The sequence below is a fragment of the Peromyscus californicus genome, unplaced genomic scaffold (genome assembly GCF_007827085.1).
Source record: "Peromyscus californicus insignis strain IS unplaced genomic scaffold, ASM782708v3 Scaffold_4__1_contigs__length_199733344, whole genome shotgun sequence".
Lineage (NCBI taxonomy): Eukaryota > Metazoa > Chordata > Mammalia > Rodentia > Cricetidae > Peromyscus > Peromyscus californicus.
Window position 1 is genome coordinate 176,559,080 of NW_026294562.1, and position 17,640 is coordinate 176,576,719.

Consider the following 17,640-nt stretch of genomic DNA (forward strand, 5'->3'; position numbering starts at 1 on the left):
ATTCCAGGTTCTGAATTCCAGACCAATCAAGAGAAGACAAGACAGACAGAGCACTGGGCTAACACAGCCCACACAGTGACACAGGGTGTGTAGAGATCTGTCACCTGGTCACATGTGAGCAGACACGTGCACATCTCTGGCAGTGCTTGCCCACAGTCAGAGAAGCACACATGTGCAAAGCCAGCCCCACAGTCAACACTGACACAAATGCACCCATGTGCACTGAGGACTGCCGCACACAGCCTTGGTTAGGGTATATTTACAGTGATATCCAACTAAGGGCCTTCTGCCTGTACATGCACGCGGATGCGTCATGCACACTGGCAGAGACGATGTCCACGCGCTGGGACTCCTCAACTCTGGTCATGCACACATACACATTCTCATCCCCCATATACAAGCACCCCGTCCTGGCCCAATCCCCACCCTGCCCCGCCCCTCTCACCTCCCTGAGTCAATCCCATTGATCAGACTTCAGAGGCAAGTCCGCCAGCAGCCAAGGAGGGGACAGGTGTCAGTGTGCCCCTCTCCCTGTTCCCACCCATTGGGTCCTGCTGGTTCCCCCCCACACACACTGTCTGACACACAGGATGTACATATGTCCACAGTATGGGACTGCACACAGATGGGGGAACAGGAAGGAGAGCAGGGCTCTTAACTAGCCCCCACACAAGAACCTGGGACCCCAAGACACCCTAACCCATGTTTTGGGTATCCCTAAACTAGATGGTCTCAGTGGCTGCCAGGGGCAGATTTGGGATTGGGCTGTTCATTAACGGAATTCTGCCTTCTCCCAGCTTTCAAGTAGATCGACGGGAGAGAGAGGCCTTAAAGTGTGGTGTGCGAAGGGAGCTGGGAATGGGGGGACACCCAAGAGTGTGGGGACATTTACCTTGGGGCATCGAAGCTGTCGTAGGAGCCCACTGTATAATGCCTGAAGAGCCTCTTTGCCTTGTCGCTTCGGCTTTCTGCGGGGACAAAAAGCCTTGGTCCCTCACTTTGTAAACAGCAAGCTCAAGCCTACCCCCAGACTCCTGCACCCCCATGCGGTGGGGCAGGAGAGACAGGAGGACTGCAGGGTGTGACGGAGACCTTTCCCTGTTACCTTGTCTCCCTTCCTGGGAGCGGTTTGCCACCTCTTCTAGGCAGTCAGAGGGGAACCAGCCAACTCGACCTTTGACCTGGCCTTCCCAGAAGCCTCCTTCCCCGATGCTGAGCACTGGATAGGACAGTGGGGACAGGGAAATGTTTTGAGCTTTCCTTCCTTTATTTCCCCCGCCTCTTTCTTCTCTTCTACCCACCCCCTCCTCCTCCTCTTCCTCCTCCTCCTCCTCCCTTGCCTCACTATATTTTTGAGACGAGTTACCATGTATTCTAGGCCAGCCTCAAACTCACTGTACAGCTGGTTATGACCTTGAACTCCTGATTCACTTGCCTTCACATCTTCAGTGCTGGGATGACAGGTGTGCACCACCAAATCCAGTTTATGTGGTGCTGGGGATAGCACCCAGAACTTTGTGCATGCCCGCTAAGCCCTCTAACAGTTGGAAGCCAGCCCCTTCTTGAGGTGTCTAGGCTTCTCTTTTGCTCCCAACATACTTGGTACACACCATCCTGTTATCCCGACACCCAAAGATGTCCTTAAGATGTATTTGAGGCATGGGGGCTGGAGAGATTGCTTAGCAGTTAAGGGTACTGACTGCAGGCTGGAGGGATGGCTCAGAGGTTGAGAGCACTGGCTGCTCTTCCAGAGGACCTGGGTTCAATTCTCAGCACCCACATGGCAGCTCACAACCATATGTAACTCAGTTCCAGGAGCACACAAGTGGTGTACACACAGGCAAAGTGATCATACACATAAAGTAAAATAAAAATTATTTGAAAAAAGAAAGAACTGATACAGGATTTGTGTGAATTCGAGGCTAGCCTGGGCTATATCACAAGATTTTAACAAAAACTTAGGGATAGGGGGTGATGAGATGACTCAGTGGGTAAGAATGCTTATTGGTCAACCCTAAGGACCAGAGTTTGAATGCCAGCAGCTGTGTTGAAACAAAAGCTGAGTGTGGCCACACAGACCTTTAACACTGCTGTTGGGAAACAGGAGGACCATTGGGCTTGCTTGTCACTAGCCCAGCTCCAAGTCTAGTGAGAGACCCTGTCCTAAGGGACTAAGGCAGAGAGTGACTCAGCAGGACACCCAGAGCCCTCCTCTGGCCTCTGCATATGTGCACCTGTACACAAGTGTGCACACACCACACTCACACTCAAACCCCCAAACAAAGCAAAACTGTTATGGTGGTACACATCTATAACCCCAGCAGTGGAGGCAGATGGACGAGGACTTTAACGTCATTCTCAGTACCTAGAGAGCTCAAGGCCAGCCTGGGCTACAAGAGACCCTGCCTCAAAACCAAAAACAGAAGGTCTGAGGAATGGGAGAGAGCACAGTGGAGAGCCAAGTTGGGACACTCCGGCATGTGAGCTTCCTGAACCTGAGGAGCACATCAGGTAGGCTTGGGGAGCAGAGTGGATTCTGTGGCACAGTCCCCCCTGATTAGGGGCAGGTCCACACTTGGTCCTTGTCCCTTCTAGTTACCATCCACAGCCTAGCTGGGTGTTTCCTTCCAAAGTGCTATGGCTCAGATGACTGCTCTGGAGACAGCTATCCCCACTCCTACCCCGATGCTCCCTGGAGTCTCTGTCTCCTCCCTGGCTCTGATCATCCTCCCTCCCCACCCACAGCTGTCGGCAGCGGCAACGCTCCGCCCTTTGAGCAGACCTGTCCTGCCACATGTCACCATCCTGTCCCTTGTCTGGTTGAAGCAGAGAGAGATGGCAAGGAGCCTGGGCTCTGATTCCAGGCTAGAACTCGAGAGAGGATACTTTTACTACCCCCATGTTAGTGACAAAGAAGCTGAAGCTCGACTCCAAGAGCCACCTGCCACCTACCGCAGGTCACAAGGCTAGTTACCGGCATGTCAGAATTCGAACACAAGCCTGTGTGGTTCCAGGAATACAGCTTTGAGTGGCTACTGTGTGCCTGAATTCCCATCCAAGGACCTAAACACTGTTGCTAATAGCAACAGACACACTGTCTTTTCTCTATCTCCAGTATTTTCCCCAACTCTGTCTGGACTTGGTCCTTCACCTATTTTCTCTCCTCACTCAGTCCTCAACTCTTTCTAGGTTAAAAATTTGAAGGTGGGGGCTAGAGAGATGGCTCAGTGGCTAAGAACACTGACTGCTCTTCCCAAGGACTTGGATTCTATTCCCAGCACTCACATGGCAGCTCACAACTGTCTGTAACTCTAAGATCTGACACCCTCACACAGACACACATGCAGGCAAAACACCAATGCATATAAAATAAAAATAAATTGTTTTTAAAAAATCTGAAGGCAAGCTGGGGCTGGTAGCACAGGCTTGTTATCCTAGCCGCTCAGAAGGCTGAGGCAAGAAGATTGCACATTCAAGATGTTTCTGGATTCAGAGTGAGTTCAAAGCCAACCTATGCAACTTAGTGAGACCCTGTCTCAGAATGAAAAAGTGAAAGAAGGGCTATGAGTGTGGCTTAGTGGTAGAGCCCCTACCTAGAATCCCTCAGTGAAGAACTGAGGTGTTGCTCAGTGGTAGAGCCCCTGCCTAGAATCCCCTAGTGAGGTGCTGGGGTGCTTAACTTAATGATGGAATGCTTGTCTCCTGAACTCAATTCCAACTACTGAAAAAAAAAAATTAAAGGGCTGGAATATGGCTTAGCAGATGAAGTGCCTGCCTCACAAGTGTGAGGACCTGAATTCAGTCCTCCAGAACCCATGGAGAAAGTCGGATACAGTGGCACATACTGTAATCTCATTGTGGGAAGGTACAGACAGGTAGACCTCTGGGGCTTGCTGGCCAGCCTAGCCTACTTGACAAGTTCCAGAGTAGTGACAGTCCCTGTCTCAAAAAAGCAAGGAGGACTGGTCCTGAGGATCAAGTGTACACATAGCTACACACACACACACACACACACACACACACACACACACACACACACAAAGATGCTGAGGATCACACTTGAAAAGTCTCCCTAGAGCTCAGATGACAGTAGGAGTCGCCATGAGGTTCCCGGATACTTCTCCCTACACACTGCCCCCTCTCCCAAGGATCTGGGGCAATGCCATGAGAGGAAGCCCTGGGTCATGGCTGCAAGTTATCAAAAGGGCATTCAGGGACCTGTGCTCTCAGTCGGTTCTGCCAGACCTGACTGCTTGGGCTTGAGATCAATCATTTGCTTGCAGAAACACTTATTGAGCACTGATCAAGTGTCAGGTACCAGGATACACAGCTGGACACAACCATGTAGTTCCCGCCCGAGGAGAGCTTCCAGACCAGCAGCCCTTGGAGGAACATCTACATGGGGAATATTGATCGAGGGGACAGAAGAGGCTGGGCATGGGGGCATATGCCTTTATCCCCGGCACTCCAGAGGCTGATACAGGAGGATTACTGCAAGTCTAAGGACAACCTGGTCTACAACAGTGAGTCCCAGGTTAGGGAGGGCTACATAGTGAGACACTTTGTCTTAAAAAAATAGGGAAGTGGGGGATGGAAAGATGACTCAGGTTAAGAGCACTGGCTGCTCTTACAAAGGACCCAGGTTCTAGTCTCAGCGACCACATGGTGGGTCACAACCATCGATAATTTCAATTCCAGGGGGTCTGATGCCCTCTTTTGACTTTCATAGCACTGGGCATGCACATGGTACACATACATTCGTGCAGGCAAAGCATACATACATATAAACCAAAAATAAATAACGATTTTTTAAAAATAGTGAGGGTGGATGTGAAGGGAAGCCAGCTGTAACATCTCTCATCCTACTGATTTCCAAGGTGGATTTGGATGATCTGGCTGGCTTGGCTGGCTAGCCAGGTGTCCCCTTCCTCCTTACCATTCCATGTGCGTCCCCCATGAAATGTGCACTCAGTCTAAGAAAATGGCTTTCTCTTACAGAGGAAAACCATTCTTCAATCAAGGGTATGTGAGTATTTGCACCCCCCTGCTAGGACCTCTAAACAAGCTCTCAGAAATGGAAGTAGGGCTGGAGAGATGGCTCAGTGATTAAGAACATTTGTGTGCAATCGTTAGGACTAGAGTTCAGGACCCAGCACCTATGTAACAAGCTGGGTGTCCATTGGATGCCTATAGTCCCAGTTCTAAGGTGGGTGGAGACAAAAGGATTGCTGGGACTTGCTGGCTTTCAGCCTAGACTCTGCCTCAAAGAAACAGGCAAATGGTGGTCTCCATATTCACACAGGCATAGGCACCATATATATTCCCATAGTATATACAAATATAAATGAATAAAATACCTTTTTAAATGGGGGGTGGTGGTGGACAGAAAATGGTGTCTGGAGAGAGGCCAGATGACAGTATGTGAAATGAAAATTGAACAAGACATCCAAATATCCCTAAAACTTGAGGCACCCTAGTAGCTGAGGACACAAGGAGACCATGGAAGCGTTTTCTACATAAATGCTACAGAATGTTAGAAACCAAAATGTGCTGGTTCATGTATGCCATCCCAGCATTCAGGGAGCTGAGGCAAGAAGACTGCTGGGAGTTAAGGCAAGTCTTGGCTACAGAATCAGTTCAAGGCTACGCTGGGCTACAGCATGACACCTTACCTCAAGACTGATAGACACACAGATTGCTAGATATACAGATGATAGACAAGCAGATAGATACATGATGGATTGCTAGGTACATAATATAGATACAGCTAACAGATTGTAGGCTAGATTCAAAGTTACATGTTTATGTATACATGATAGATAACAGATACAGGCACACACACACACACACACACACACACACACACACACACACACACACACACACACACTGACCTCCCTATCCTTGCTTGCTATGGGAAAACAGACCACTAAGTTCATAAAGGATTCAACTTGCTGGATGAGGCCCTCTGAACACCCTTCAAGGCCTTCCTCACATCTGTGTCCCCTGGAAGGACCCTCTTGCTGGGGCAGTCATCACTGGTCTTTCTTTAAGTGCTTATGAGAAGGAAGGCTGGTTCTTACACAGCATTATAGCATCCAAAGACTGGATCTAAGAGACTTAGTGACTTTCCTGATTCGCCCGAGAGTCTTGTTTTAAAGACAGTGAGACCAGGGCTCAGAGAAGTTGGTTTCTAGAACTCTTTCCTCTAAGAGGTGGTGGGGCCAAGATCTGAGCTCAGACAGCCTGCTGCCCAGCTGCTACACTGCAGGGCTCCTGGACAGATAAGAATCTGGCAGAAAATTACCCTCTGTTTGATATGAATTATATTGCCTTCAACATGGTTCCCTGTGTCCAAGGCATCCATTTGTCCAGGAACACACACTGTCCATGCTGTGAAGGCTGCAAGTTGTGGGCTAGTCCCTGCCCTCTGGAGAGATGGCCAGGCATGGTCACTTGTAATTCCAGCACTCAGGAGGTGGAGGCAGGATAACCAGAAGCTCAAGGTGAACCTGTGTTACTAAGTGAATTTGAGACAAGCTTGGGAAGCATGAGACCCCCGCCTCAAGAAGAAAAGCTCCAGGAGCGAGAGAAAATGGCCCAGTAGGTAAACTGCCTGCTGTGCAAGCACAAAGACCTGAGTTTGGATCCCCAGAACCCACACAAAAGGCCAGGTGCAGCTGTGGGTGTCTGTAACACCCAGCACAGGAAGCAGAGATAGGTGGGTAGCCAGCCTGGCTGAGTTCAGTGAGAGACCCTGTTGCAAAAATCAATATGGACAGAGATTGAGAAAGACACCCCATGTCAGCCTCTGCCCTCCACATACATACTACACACACGCACCAATACCTGCACACACATGTGCTCACACACATTCAAACACATTTGCACACATGCACCTATACCATAAACATACATACACACAAAAAGAAAGAAAGAAAAAAAGCTCCCATCCAGCCTACATGTCAATCAATGGTCTCCCTCCACTGCTCAGTTTCCCTCTTCCTCCTGACACTGTTCCATACAGTGCCTCCCTCTTCTCCAAGTCAGAGGAGCCTCTCAGGGCTCTCGGGTCCCCAGAGTGAGATTCCCCTCACTCTGTACCCTCTCCTCCGAGTCAGAGGAGCCTCTCAGGGCTCTCAGGTCCCCAGACTGAGGTCCCCTCACCCTGCACCCTCTCCTCCGAGCCAGAGGAGCCTCTCAGGGCTCTCGGGTCCCCAGACTGAGGTCCCCTCACCCTGCACCCTCTCCTCCGAGCCAGAGGAGCCTCTCAGGGCTCTCGGGTCCCCAGACTGAGGTCCCCTCACCCTGCACCCTCTCCTCCGAGCCAGAGGAGCCTCTCAGGGCTCTCGGGTCTCCAGACTGAGGTCCCCTCCCTTGCACCCTCTCAGCCCCATCCAGTCACCTTTGATCTTCTCGCCTTTACTCAGAGAGATCTCCCCCTCGCCTTGCGCCTGGTATGACTTCACGGCCATGAAGGAGCGTCCGGGTACCGCTGAATAGAGCTTCCTACGTCTGCCTCTGCTGCCCAGGGAGCCCCCAGGGCCCCCTGAGCCCCCAGTTCCCCCAGCCGGCCCTTCTCGGGGTGTCCCGCTGGAGCTGCATACACAGAAGTTGTGAGAGGCAGGGGGGAGTGGAGGGACAGGGTACTTCTGGGGGGACAAGGGTCCTTGGATGGAAGGAAGGCAGAGAATCAGGGTGGGGACAGGGATTGAGTGCTTTTCCAAGCTCTGGTGCCCTTGGGAGACCAGCTGCACCCCTGTCTCCCGTCTTCAGGCTCCCAATTCTATCCCTCCCATGATCTGCACAACGCAGCCTGATTCAGCTTCTGGGACCTGTGCTGGTACATCCCCCAGCTCATGAGCCTTCAGTGACTCCTAGCTTCCTCTTAGGGCAGGTCCAGGGCCACAGCCAACTGTTCCCAGTCTTCTCCACCTTCTTGGGACCTGGGGCACACCTTGTGAGCCTCCCTCTCTCCCTGGCATCCTTACCATAGAACAGTCCCTTCTGCTCCCTCAGCTCTCAGCGTCCCCTCCCTGAACTCCTGAACAGCCTTGGACATTGTTCCCAAAGTCCCTGCCCACCTCAATTTTCTCTTCCTGCTCTCTTTCCTCTCTCTTTACCCTGACACCTGTCTGTGCTCATAGGTTGCAGGCTTTTTCTTTTAGTGTCCTATCTCACCTCATGCCAGGAGTGAGACCAAGCATCCCTAACACCCTCATTTTACCCATAAGACTATTAGAGATGCAGGTGGGTAGAGGACCCACCACTCTTGGGACAGGAAGTGGGTAGCTGGGCTGGCTGTGTGGGTGCTAAAATGGCTGGGCTGGGGGCTGGGGGCCTGAGTCCTGCCTACCTGGGCCGGCCTCGAGGCTGTCTCTTGGCATCTTCAGGATGTCTCCCTCGGGATGGGGAGCGTGCCCGGGCACCTCGGGGGCTGCTGGCACTTCGGAGGGTCCCACTACTGAGCTTAGTGCTGGGGGCTGAGGGCTGTGACTGGCCCTGGGGTCCTGAGGTAGGGCCAGGGGTCCCAGATGATGAGGCCCCTGGGGCCGAAAACACCATCCAATCAGGCAGAGCCATGCTTGTGTCGCTGTTAGCTCGCAGCAGCGCTGGAGGTACAGTCAGCCCTGCACCTGGGGTTCCCCGACGCCGGGCTGCATACTTGGGGGACTCCTGGAAGGGTACTGAGAGTGAACAGTGGTGATCGGGGCAGGCAGGTGGGATGGGGAAACAGAGGCAGGTAGGGACCGTGAGGGCGAGAGGTGGTGGGAGAGAGAGAAAGGTGGAGATGAGAAAGTGGGGGTAGGAGCAGTGCTGAGTCACCCCCCACACACACACACCTCAGACCTCTCTGGAACTTTGAGGAGTCTGTGTCCCACCCTGGCACCTTCCAGTCGGGCCACCAACTCTGTAATCCCCAACATGAACCTCAGTTCCTCCTTCACCCCAACTCCTTTTCACTCACCCACATCCTGTTCTCGATGGTTACGGATCAGTTCCCCCAGCTCAAAATTCCCAGCAATCACAGCCACCTGTAGGAGGGGTGCAGGGGGCAGATGCTCAGCAGAGAGCAAGGTCAGGAAACATCTTGAATTCCCCTAAGCCAGCCTTCCACTCTATCAACCCGCCTTCCGCTCCGCTGACCCGACCCTCTCCCTCTCCCAGACCATGCTCCCCTTGCAGCATTCCCCACCGCCATTCCTCGGGTCCCCTTGGTCCTCTGTGTCCCCTCACTCAGTCCCTGCAAGCGCCTATCAACCCTGAACCCCAGACCTGGAAGGGTGTCTGTCCGTTATTATTTTTCACATCCTTGTTTGCTCCACGATAAAGGAGGATCCTGGCACAGGTCTCCTGAGAGTGACAGCCAGTGGTCCAGGAGGAAAGAAAAATGAATGGTAAGTGAGTTAGCGTGAGTAACACAGCGGTTATGCCAGGGGCTTCAGAAATACTCTCACCTAAGCCAGCACTACCCAGGACAGCAGCCTCTGGACAGTGTGACTCATTCTTTATATGTGGCTATTCGGAGGGAGAGATGGACTATGTGTATAAAATACGCTGGGAAGCTAGGCCTGGTGGCTCACATCCATCACCCTAGTTTATTTGGGAGGCTAAGACAGAAGGATTACAAGGCCAAGACGAGCTTGATCAACTTAGCAAAATGCTGTCTTGAGATAAAAAGTAAAAAGTGAGCTTAGGATGTAGACCAGTGGGAGAGGCCCTGCCTAGAATTCCCCACTGTGGGGCTGTGGTGTGGCTTAGTTGTAGGTTACCTGCCTAACATGTGGAAAGTCCTGGGTTCAATCTCCAGCACTACAATGTATAAATAAATAAGAAGTTACATGGACTTAGGATGCAAAAATATATCTCTAGTAATTTTATGTTGATTCATATTGAAGTAATACTACTACTCTGATTTCTACCACCAGATTCCAGTAGCTGTCTCCTGCTAAGGGGGTTGGGTTCCAGATGTGGCTAAGACAGAAGGACCCCTGGGCTCTGTGAAGGGCTCCTTGTCTTGTGTTCCAGGAACTGAGCTTTAGAAGGCAGCTCACTGAGTTGCCTGGCAGAAATCACTGTGCTTATCTCAACAGACAAGGAAACTCAGCTCTCTGCATTGTTCAAGGTCACGTGGCTGGTGACTGATTGACCTCAGATTCCATTCCAGGTCTGTATCTGTGCATGCATGTCTGTGTGTGTGAACGATATGTGTATGTGTGTATGTGTTCCTGTGGGTGACTATGCCCATGTGGAGGTCAGAAGACAATGCTGCTTTCCGCTTTGTTTGAGACAAGGTCTCTTGTTTGATGCTGCCTATGTTAGGCTAGCTGGTCCATGAGTTTGGGAGGCTTTCCCTGTCTCTACTTCCCATCTTCCTGTAAGAGCAGTGGGATTACACATTCATGCTACCACACCTGTTTTTACATAGGTTCTTGGAATTTGAATCCAGGTCCTCATGCTTGCCTGCAAGTGCTTTTAAGCTCCGAGCCATCATCCCCAGTCCCCCAAATCTGTCTTAATTGCACTCTCTGCCAGACTCAGAAGGAATAGTACACACAGCATAAAGCGTAGAGGTCAGGTGGGAGACAGTGGGGACATGCACACCCCATCAGTCACTTAACTAAACTAGGTCTCTGAAATGACCCAAGAGGCCTCACCCAAACAACCCACTTGGCTATCCTACCCCAACCTCAATACCTCTCACATTCCCTTGCTCCAACCATGCTGGACACTTCCTCCCCAGAGCAGACAAGCTTCTGCTCAAGGACCTTTGCACGCTAAAGAGCTGCTTGGAATTCTCCATCCATTGATTTCTACACAGCAACTCCCATTTCATTTTATAAAGCACCATTTTTTCCAGAGAGCCCTTTCCTCATTGTCCTATCTTTTGTTGTCTGCCTGAGGCAGGGTCTCAGGATAGCCTGGCACTAGCTGTGCAGCCCAGGCTGGCCTCAAATGCATGCCAATCTTTTTGTTCCACCTCCTGAGTGCTAACAGGAACTTGTTCACATATCCCTCCCTCCTTATCTCTTTCTGACTCTCTTGCATGCATCAGTATTCTTCTACGCCAATATTAACCCATTTCCTTCAAAACACTGTATGCCAGCATCCCATATTCTACGTTACTGTCTTCTATGGTAAGTCATACAGAGGCATGGTTCTGTCTGTGACACCAACCTCGGACAGCAATGTCCAGCCCACAGGGACTGCCCAGGAACATTCACTCAGTGGGGGAATGTCATCTGGCCTTTGTCCACATTGGCCTGCAGTTCCATTCCACTCTGGCTCCCTTGAATGTGAATTCATAAGTGCCTCTTTACCACACCTTCTACACAGGAACCCCCTTAAGTGTATACTTCGCACTCAGTACAAGCCTGTCCTACAGGATGGGATCAGAGCAGGGCGACATTTGCGCCTGAACCCTTGCAGCCTGTTACTGGAGCAGGCGGGGTGTGAACTTGGCCTTCAGATCTTAGTGTTTGTCTGTCTGGGTCTGACTGCTAACATCACTTCCTGGATAGCAAAGCAAGTCCAGTTTATGTTCTGGTTGTGTTGTGCGTAAGCATGTATAGCCATATATTCCCAGGCCGTCATATATGTGTGTTTTGCATGCTTTCACGCCTCCCCCACCTTGAAGGGCTTGGGCTACAGTGTAGTTCACAAGCTTCATAGTTTATCCCCTGTCTGACCAAGTTAAAATGTCCCACTTTAGTGAGTAGCTCCCTCCACTGGGCGCCTGGAGAATCTTGTGTTTATTTACAAACTAGCACTTATCTCAAGGGACTGCAATTATTTGCTTAAACATCCACGAAACTGAGAGCTTCTTCTACCTTTCCTGAGGTTGTCACCATCTCTGACTCGTCTCCCATCCCCAGAACCTGGCACCAAACACACAGTAGGTGCTCAAGAAATGCACTTGGAAGAGATGAAGATGGAGGATGACGAGCTATCAATCAAAACTCATTTGCTCAAGTCACTTAATTATTCATTCATTTGTTGAGTCATTCAATCTGTCAAAAACAGCAGCCACCTGTCAAGAGTACTGAGCCCAGAGCTGTGCACAGTTCTGGTGGGGACCCACAGCTCCATCATTCATTCAGTCATGCATTCATTCATCTGCTCACTGCACACAGAGGCATCAAGGATCACTGTTTTCTGGGAGCTTGAGACAGAGCAGTCTATGAGATTCTGTCCCCATTTTGAGAGAGACTCACAGTCTAGGACCAGACCACCAGCAGGGGCTACATGTGCATGCCACAGGGCCAAGGTGACAGATAGAAAAAGGTGACAGTCAGACCCGGCCCAGACAGGTGAATGGATGAACAGATGGATATATAAATAGATGGATGGATGGGTGCAGGGATGGATGTTTGGATGCAAAAGAATCACTATGTTTTGGGGGCTTGGAACAGAACCAGAATCTACCAGATTCTGTCCCCACCCTTCAGAGGCTCACAGCCTAGGGAACCTGACCTTTGCTAGCAGGATGGATGGGTCAATAAATGGATGGGTGGACAGACAGATGGACAGGTAGGTGAATGGATGAGTAGATGGATGGGTAGGTGGGTGGATGGTTAGATGGTATATGAATAGAGAGATGGATGGATGGATGGATGGATGGATGGATGGATGGATGGATTGGTGGTAGATGGGTGGGTAGATGGATAAGTGGGTGTGTGGATGAATGGATGGATGCATTGGTTGTATATGAATGGGTGAGTAGATGAATGAAGGGGATGGATGGTGAGTAGGTGGAGGGATGGATGGATGGGTTGTTAGGTGGATGAGTGGGTGTGTGGATAAATGTGTAGATGGGTGGGTGGTAGATGGGTGTGTGGCAGATGGGTGTACTGATGTGTCCATGGGTGGCTGGCTAGAATGAGCAGAAAGAAGACAGGGGTGAGAAGTAGAAGATGAACTCACATTTGCTAAGCATCTACTTGATCTGATAGCAAGCAGAGTGTTCACCTGCTTGATCCTTTGAAGGATATTCATGACTGACCCATTTCACAGATGGCGGGAAGTGGGGGAACTGAAGAAGACAAAACAATATGCTCATCTGGCCCTCTTTGGGGGAATAGTGGCTGCTGCATAATTCTCTGTACTCAATTTTCCCTGCTCAGATGAATGCCAGCCTTCTGACCGCATCCTGGCAATTGACACTGGTGATGATACTAATAATAACAATTATTATCACGGCTGTCTTCTAGGGATGAATACTTAATGAACACAATCACTCATCCCTTTCAATCAGCTGACATGATTCTCATTTGGGGGAGGACAAAGCCTCAGAAAGTAGAAGGCGCTTGTTCAGGGTCTTCCTGGGTGTGTGGGGCTGGGGCTTCTGCTCTCTCCATCAAGTACCTGCCTCAGTCAGAGGTCTTGGCCCAGAGGCCTGCATAAGGAGCAGTAGAGAAAGCAGGAGCAAGCGAGAAGGAAATGTCAGAACCATGTTGCTGGGTTTGAGGAACACCAGTCCTCCCTTGGCGTTGAGCATTCTGCTCACTGCCACAAGGCGGCACTTGGATACCCGCCATATCCCCAGCACTGAGAGTTCTCAGGAGGCAGAAGGGGCTGGGGCTGTTTTGGAAGACTTCCTGGAGGAAGGGAAGGCAGATCAGCAGCATCCCAGCAGGTGCTGCCCTCCCTACCCTGAAGTCCTCCAAGCAGTTCTTCAAGGGCAAGGGTCTCGGAGAACCTGAGGGGAGGGGAGGCTGGAGCCCCAAGGGGCCTGGCTCACCTGGGGTCTCTCAGTACTCAGGTGGCAAAGGGGTCTTAGCTCTTGTTGGCAGTAGTCCCATTTGATGGGATCCTTGCCTCCTTTTTACAGTCCACCTCTCCCCAAAATTCCTGGAGAGGGGACCCTCCGCAAAACATTGAGTTGCTGAATGTACAGCATTCTCATCCCCAGGCTGTACTTTTCTCATCCCTCTGTCCCCACTTGCTCAGCCGCTTGGCTGTTACACAGCTTGTGCTCCCCTCCTGGAGCACTCTTTCTCCCCTCATCTGCCCCTGCTGCCTTGACATCATTCAGAAAGCCACCTCCACCCAAGTCCAGACACAGCTCCCAAGGGAACATGAGTCTCCATAACTTTACTGAGCACCTAGGATTAGATCAGCAGCTCAGTATAAAGCTTGGAGCTAGACACAGGGGAGAAGCTCATTAAACATGATGGGTAGATGGGCGGATGATGGCTGGAGGGATGAGGGTATGTAGGTGGATGGATGGATGGATGGATGGATGGATGGATGGATGGATGATGGATAGGTGGATGGATAAGTTAGTGGATAGGTAGGTGGGTGATGATTGGATGATGGATGGATGAGTGAGTGGGTAGGTGGATGGATGGATAAGTAAATAGGTTTATAGATGGGTGGGTGGATGGGTGGATGAATGAGTGGGTGTGTGGATGGATGGATGGATGAATGGATAAGTGGTGGATGAGTGAGTGGATGGATAAATGGGTAGGTAGATGGATAAGTGAGTGGATAGATAGGTGAATGGATAGATGGATGAATGGGTAGATAGATGAATGGGTAGATGGATGAATGGGTAGATGGATGAATGGGTAGATGGATGGATAGGTGGTGGAAATGGTGAAGGAACAGAGGTTGCAGAGGTAGGAGGCTTGAGTGAACTGGTGTGAAGCATGTGTCTTTGAAGGGGAAATGGATGTTGCTTGGGCTGACCTTGTTGTAGAGAGCACAGATGTGCAGGGCTGTGTTTCCTGAGGCATTCTGGGCTCCAGGCTCAGCCCCATAGAAGAGCAGGTGTTCCAGGTGCTGGGAGTGGCCCCGTTGGCAGGCCTGGGGGTACAGGGAGTGCATAGGCCTGATTAGACCTCATCTGAATCCTTCCAAGGCCCTCTCTCTTCCTCGAGGTTAGAAGTCTGCATCCACACCCTTTCTATTTTTGCCCTTATTCCTGTTCAGGGACTCAGGACATTAGCTTCCTGACTCTAAGCATTCCGTTACTCCAATGTATAAACACTCAGGCTAGCCCTTCAAGTGAGTCAAGCAACCAGCCTCATCTATGTATCTATTGTCTGAATCCTTTTACCTTTTCCTCTGGGCAGACTATGTTAATTTCACTCTCCTCTCTGTAAGAAACCCTGCCATCTCTTCCATCTCGTTCGCATCCCAGCCCCTTGGATGCTGCAAAGCCCAGGTATCCGAGCTCTCCCCAGTGCTCGGGACTGCATCTGGATACCTGGTGGATCTCCTGCCAGCCGTTCTCATCCGCAATGCCCAGCTGGGCCCTGTTGTACAGAAGCAGCTCGCAGCAGCGGGGGTCACCCCCCACCATAGCTGTGTGGAACAGGGGGGTCAGCCCTCGGCGGTCCTTGTAGTTGGGGGAGCCCCCAAGGTCCAGAAGTGCCTACAGAGGGACAGACAACTCAGGAAGAAAGGACAGATGGCAGTTCTAGTTCCAAGGGGCTGGTAGGGAGATGAGCCTTGAATGACCCATAGAGGCTCATACCTGTCTCATTTCTGTTCCAATGCCTGTGTGTGTGCACATAGAGGAGGCAGGGGTTAATGCTAATTAACTTCCTCAATTGCTCTCCATTTTGTTTTTTCGAGACAGAGTCTCTCACTGACCCTTAAGCTCACCAATTCAGATAGAACAGCTGACCAACAAGGCCCGGGAATCCTCCTGTCTCTCTCCCCAGCACTGAAATGACAGGTATGTGCCGCCACACTCTGCTTTTCTGCTTATGTGCTGAGACTGAACCCAGCTCCTCACGCTTGCACAGCAAGTACTCTGCGGACACAGCCGCCTCTCCAGCCCCTCCCACAGTCTTACAGACTGAGCCAGACTCTCCCCAGTCTGTATGAGTCCCAGCCCTTAAGAAGACAAGGTGGACGCCTCCACAGGACCCTGTCACTCTGACATGCAGCTCAATCTTTCTCTAGTGGGTGACTTTTGATGAGCCACTGGACCCTTAATACATGGCATGGTTGGAGGGAAGACAGATAGACGGATGGGATCTAAGTTTAAGTACGCCCCTGATCAAGTGCGGGAGCACTACACAGACTCCCACAAAAGGTAGCCTGGGAAAGGCAAGCCTGGGGTGAACTCAAATATTGAGCCAGTCTCCTTGAGAGTGGGAGTTCTAGGGGAAACAGAGAAAGGGGGAAAAAGAAGGAGGAGTTTAAACCTGTGTAAGAACAAGTGCTGACAGCTGCCCCTGGGTAGACAGCCCCATAGCAGCCCTGTGTGGTCAGACACTAACTACAATGACCTGTCTCCAGTGATGTCATCCAACATGGTGGCCACGGGGGAGCGATGAGTACCTGACTGGGGCTGGTGAGTCCATGGAAGTGCCATTTTAATTTTATTCCATTTTAATTCATTTAAATCTAAACAGCCTGGAGTGGCCAGTGGTTAGGTAGCAAAGATTTAGAAACACACACACACACACACACACACACACACAGGGACATAAGGAGTATCCCTTGGTTCTGGCAATAAACAACAATTCTTCATGCCAAGTGTTTGGCCGCACCAAGGGCTCTTGGGGAAAGAGTGTGATAAGAAGGGTGCATCATTGAACTGGGGCGTCTGTGAATATGGGTGCCTCAATCTTTGGAAGCAGCCTGTCCTGACCTATACCTAAAGAGGGATCAGGTGACCTGGGAGAGGCAGAAGAGTAAGAATATTTTAAAATAAGACTGCAAGCAAGGGCTGGGGGAGGGGTGGGAGGCTCATGGCAAAGCGTCTGCCATGCAAACATAGAGACCTGAGCTTGATCTCAACAATCCATGTGTAAAAAGTATACGACTGCGATATCAACACTGGAGAGGCAGAGACAGGTGGGTTCCTGGGGCTCACTGGCCAGCCAGACTAGCCTAATTAGGGAGCTCCATTTGGAGAAATATGGTGGTTCGTTCCTGAGGGCCGAAAGTTAAAGTTGTTCTCTGGCTGCCACATTTGTACATGCTTGCTCATGGGTTACACACACACACACACACACACACACACACACACACACACACACACACACACGAAAACTGCACACAAATTTGTTCTGTGCATTTTATGGGCACATAGGGCTTATCTGTTTGGGAAACCACATTTTGTTTCTTTGTTGAGAGAGTCCCACGAGGCCCAGGCTAGCCTCAAACTCATTATGTAGTCAAGATTGACCTTACACTCCTCATCCTCCTTCTTCTACCTCCCAAGTGCTGAGATACCAGGCTTGTGCCTCCACACCTGGTTTCGGGGAGGTGTATTTTGTGTCTTAGGTATGAGAAGAAGGATCTGGATGGCCTGTGAAAATGAGTGTGCTGGGAGGTGAGGTGCTGAGCTAGCAAGGATGAACAGAGGAGCAAATCCAGGGTGTGCATGGAGATGGACTTCCTGAATAGCAGGGACTCATTTTCTGTGTTCTAAGGCCTTTAAGGGTAGGTACTTTGGGGAGGCAGAGGTAGGGTGCACACCGGATGGGCAGAGGGAAGGGGGCCATTCTGAGTGCCCAGGGAGGAAGCTTATGTGGACCTGCCCGGCTGAGTCACAACCAGCTTCTAGACTAAGCTGGGGCACCTGGAAGACTGACAGCAGGAACTGTGTATTTGCCAGAGTGCAGAAACAGATTTTGTGGTGGGGACACAGAGGTACTGTTTGGGTTGGAGGGCAGT

General features: G+C 50.9%; 1 protein-coding gene across 5 annotated transcripts in view; it reads right to left on the reverse strand.

Annotated features, from left to right (window-relative positions):
• Shank1 (SH3 and multiple ankyrin repeat domains 1) overlaps window positions 1-17,640 on the reverse strand; it is a 50,938-nt gene that overhangs the window by 26,666 nt on the left and 6,632 nt on the right. For 4 of the 5 annotated variants that reach the window (XM_052712636.1, XM_052712635.1, XM_052712639.1 and 1 more), the window contains exons 7-15: window positions 15,212-15,379; window positions 14,692-14,808; window positions 9,277-9,354; window positions 8,969-9,035; window positions 8,357-8,687; window positions 7,406-7,599; window positions 1,106-1,219; window positions 893-968; window positions 446-472 (exon numbers count right to left, since the gene is read on the reverse strand). In XM_052712636.1, coding sequence (XP_052568596.1) covers window positions 446-472; window positions 893-968; window positions 1,106-1,219; window positions 7,406-7,599; window positions 8,357-8,687; window positions 8,969-9,035; window positions 9,277-9,354; window positions 14,692-14,808; window positions 15,212-15,379 — 1,172 coding nt within the window. The remainder of the gene's footprint in view (window positions 1-445; window positions 473-892; window positions 969-1,105; window positions 1,220-7,405; window positions 7,600-8,356; window positions 8,688-8,968; window positions 9,036-9,276; window positions 9,355-14,691; window positions 14,809-15,211; window positions 15,380-17,640) is intronic. The other variant, XM_052712637.1, reaches the window with a different exon arrangement.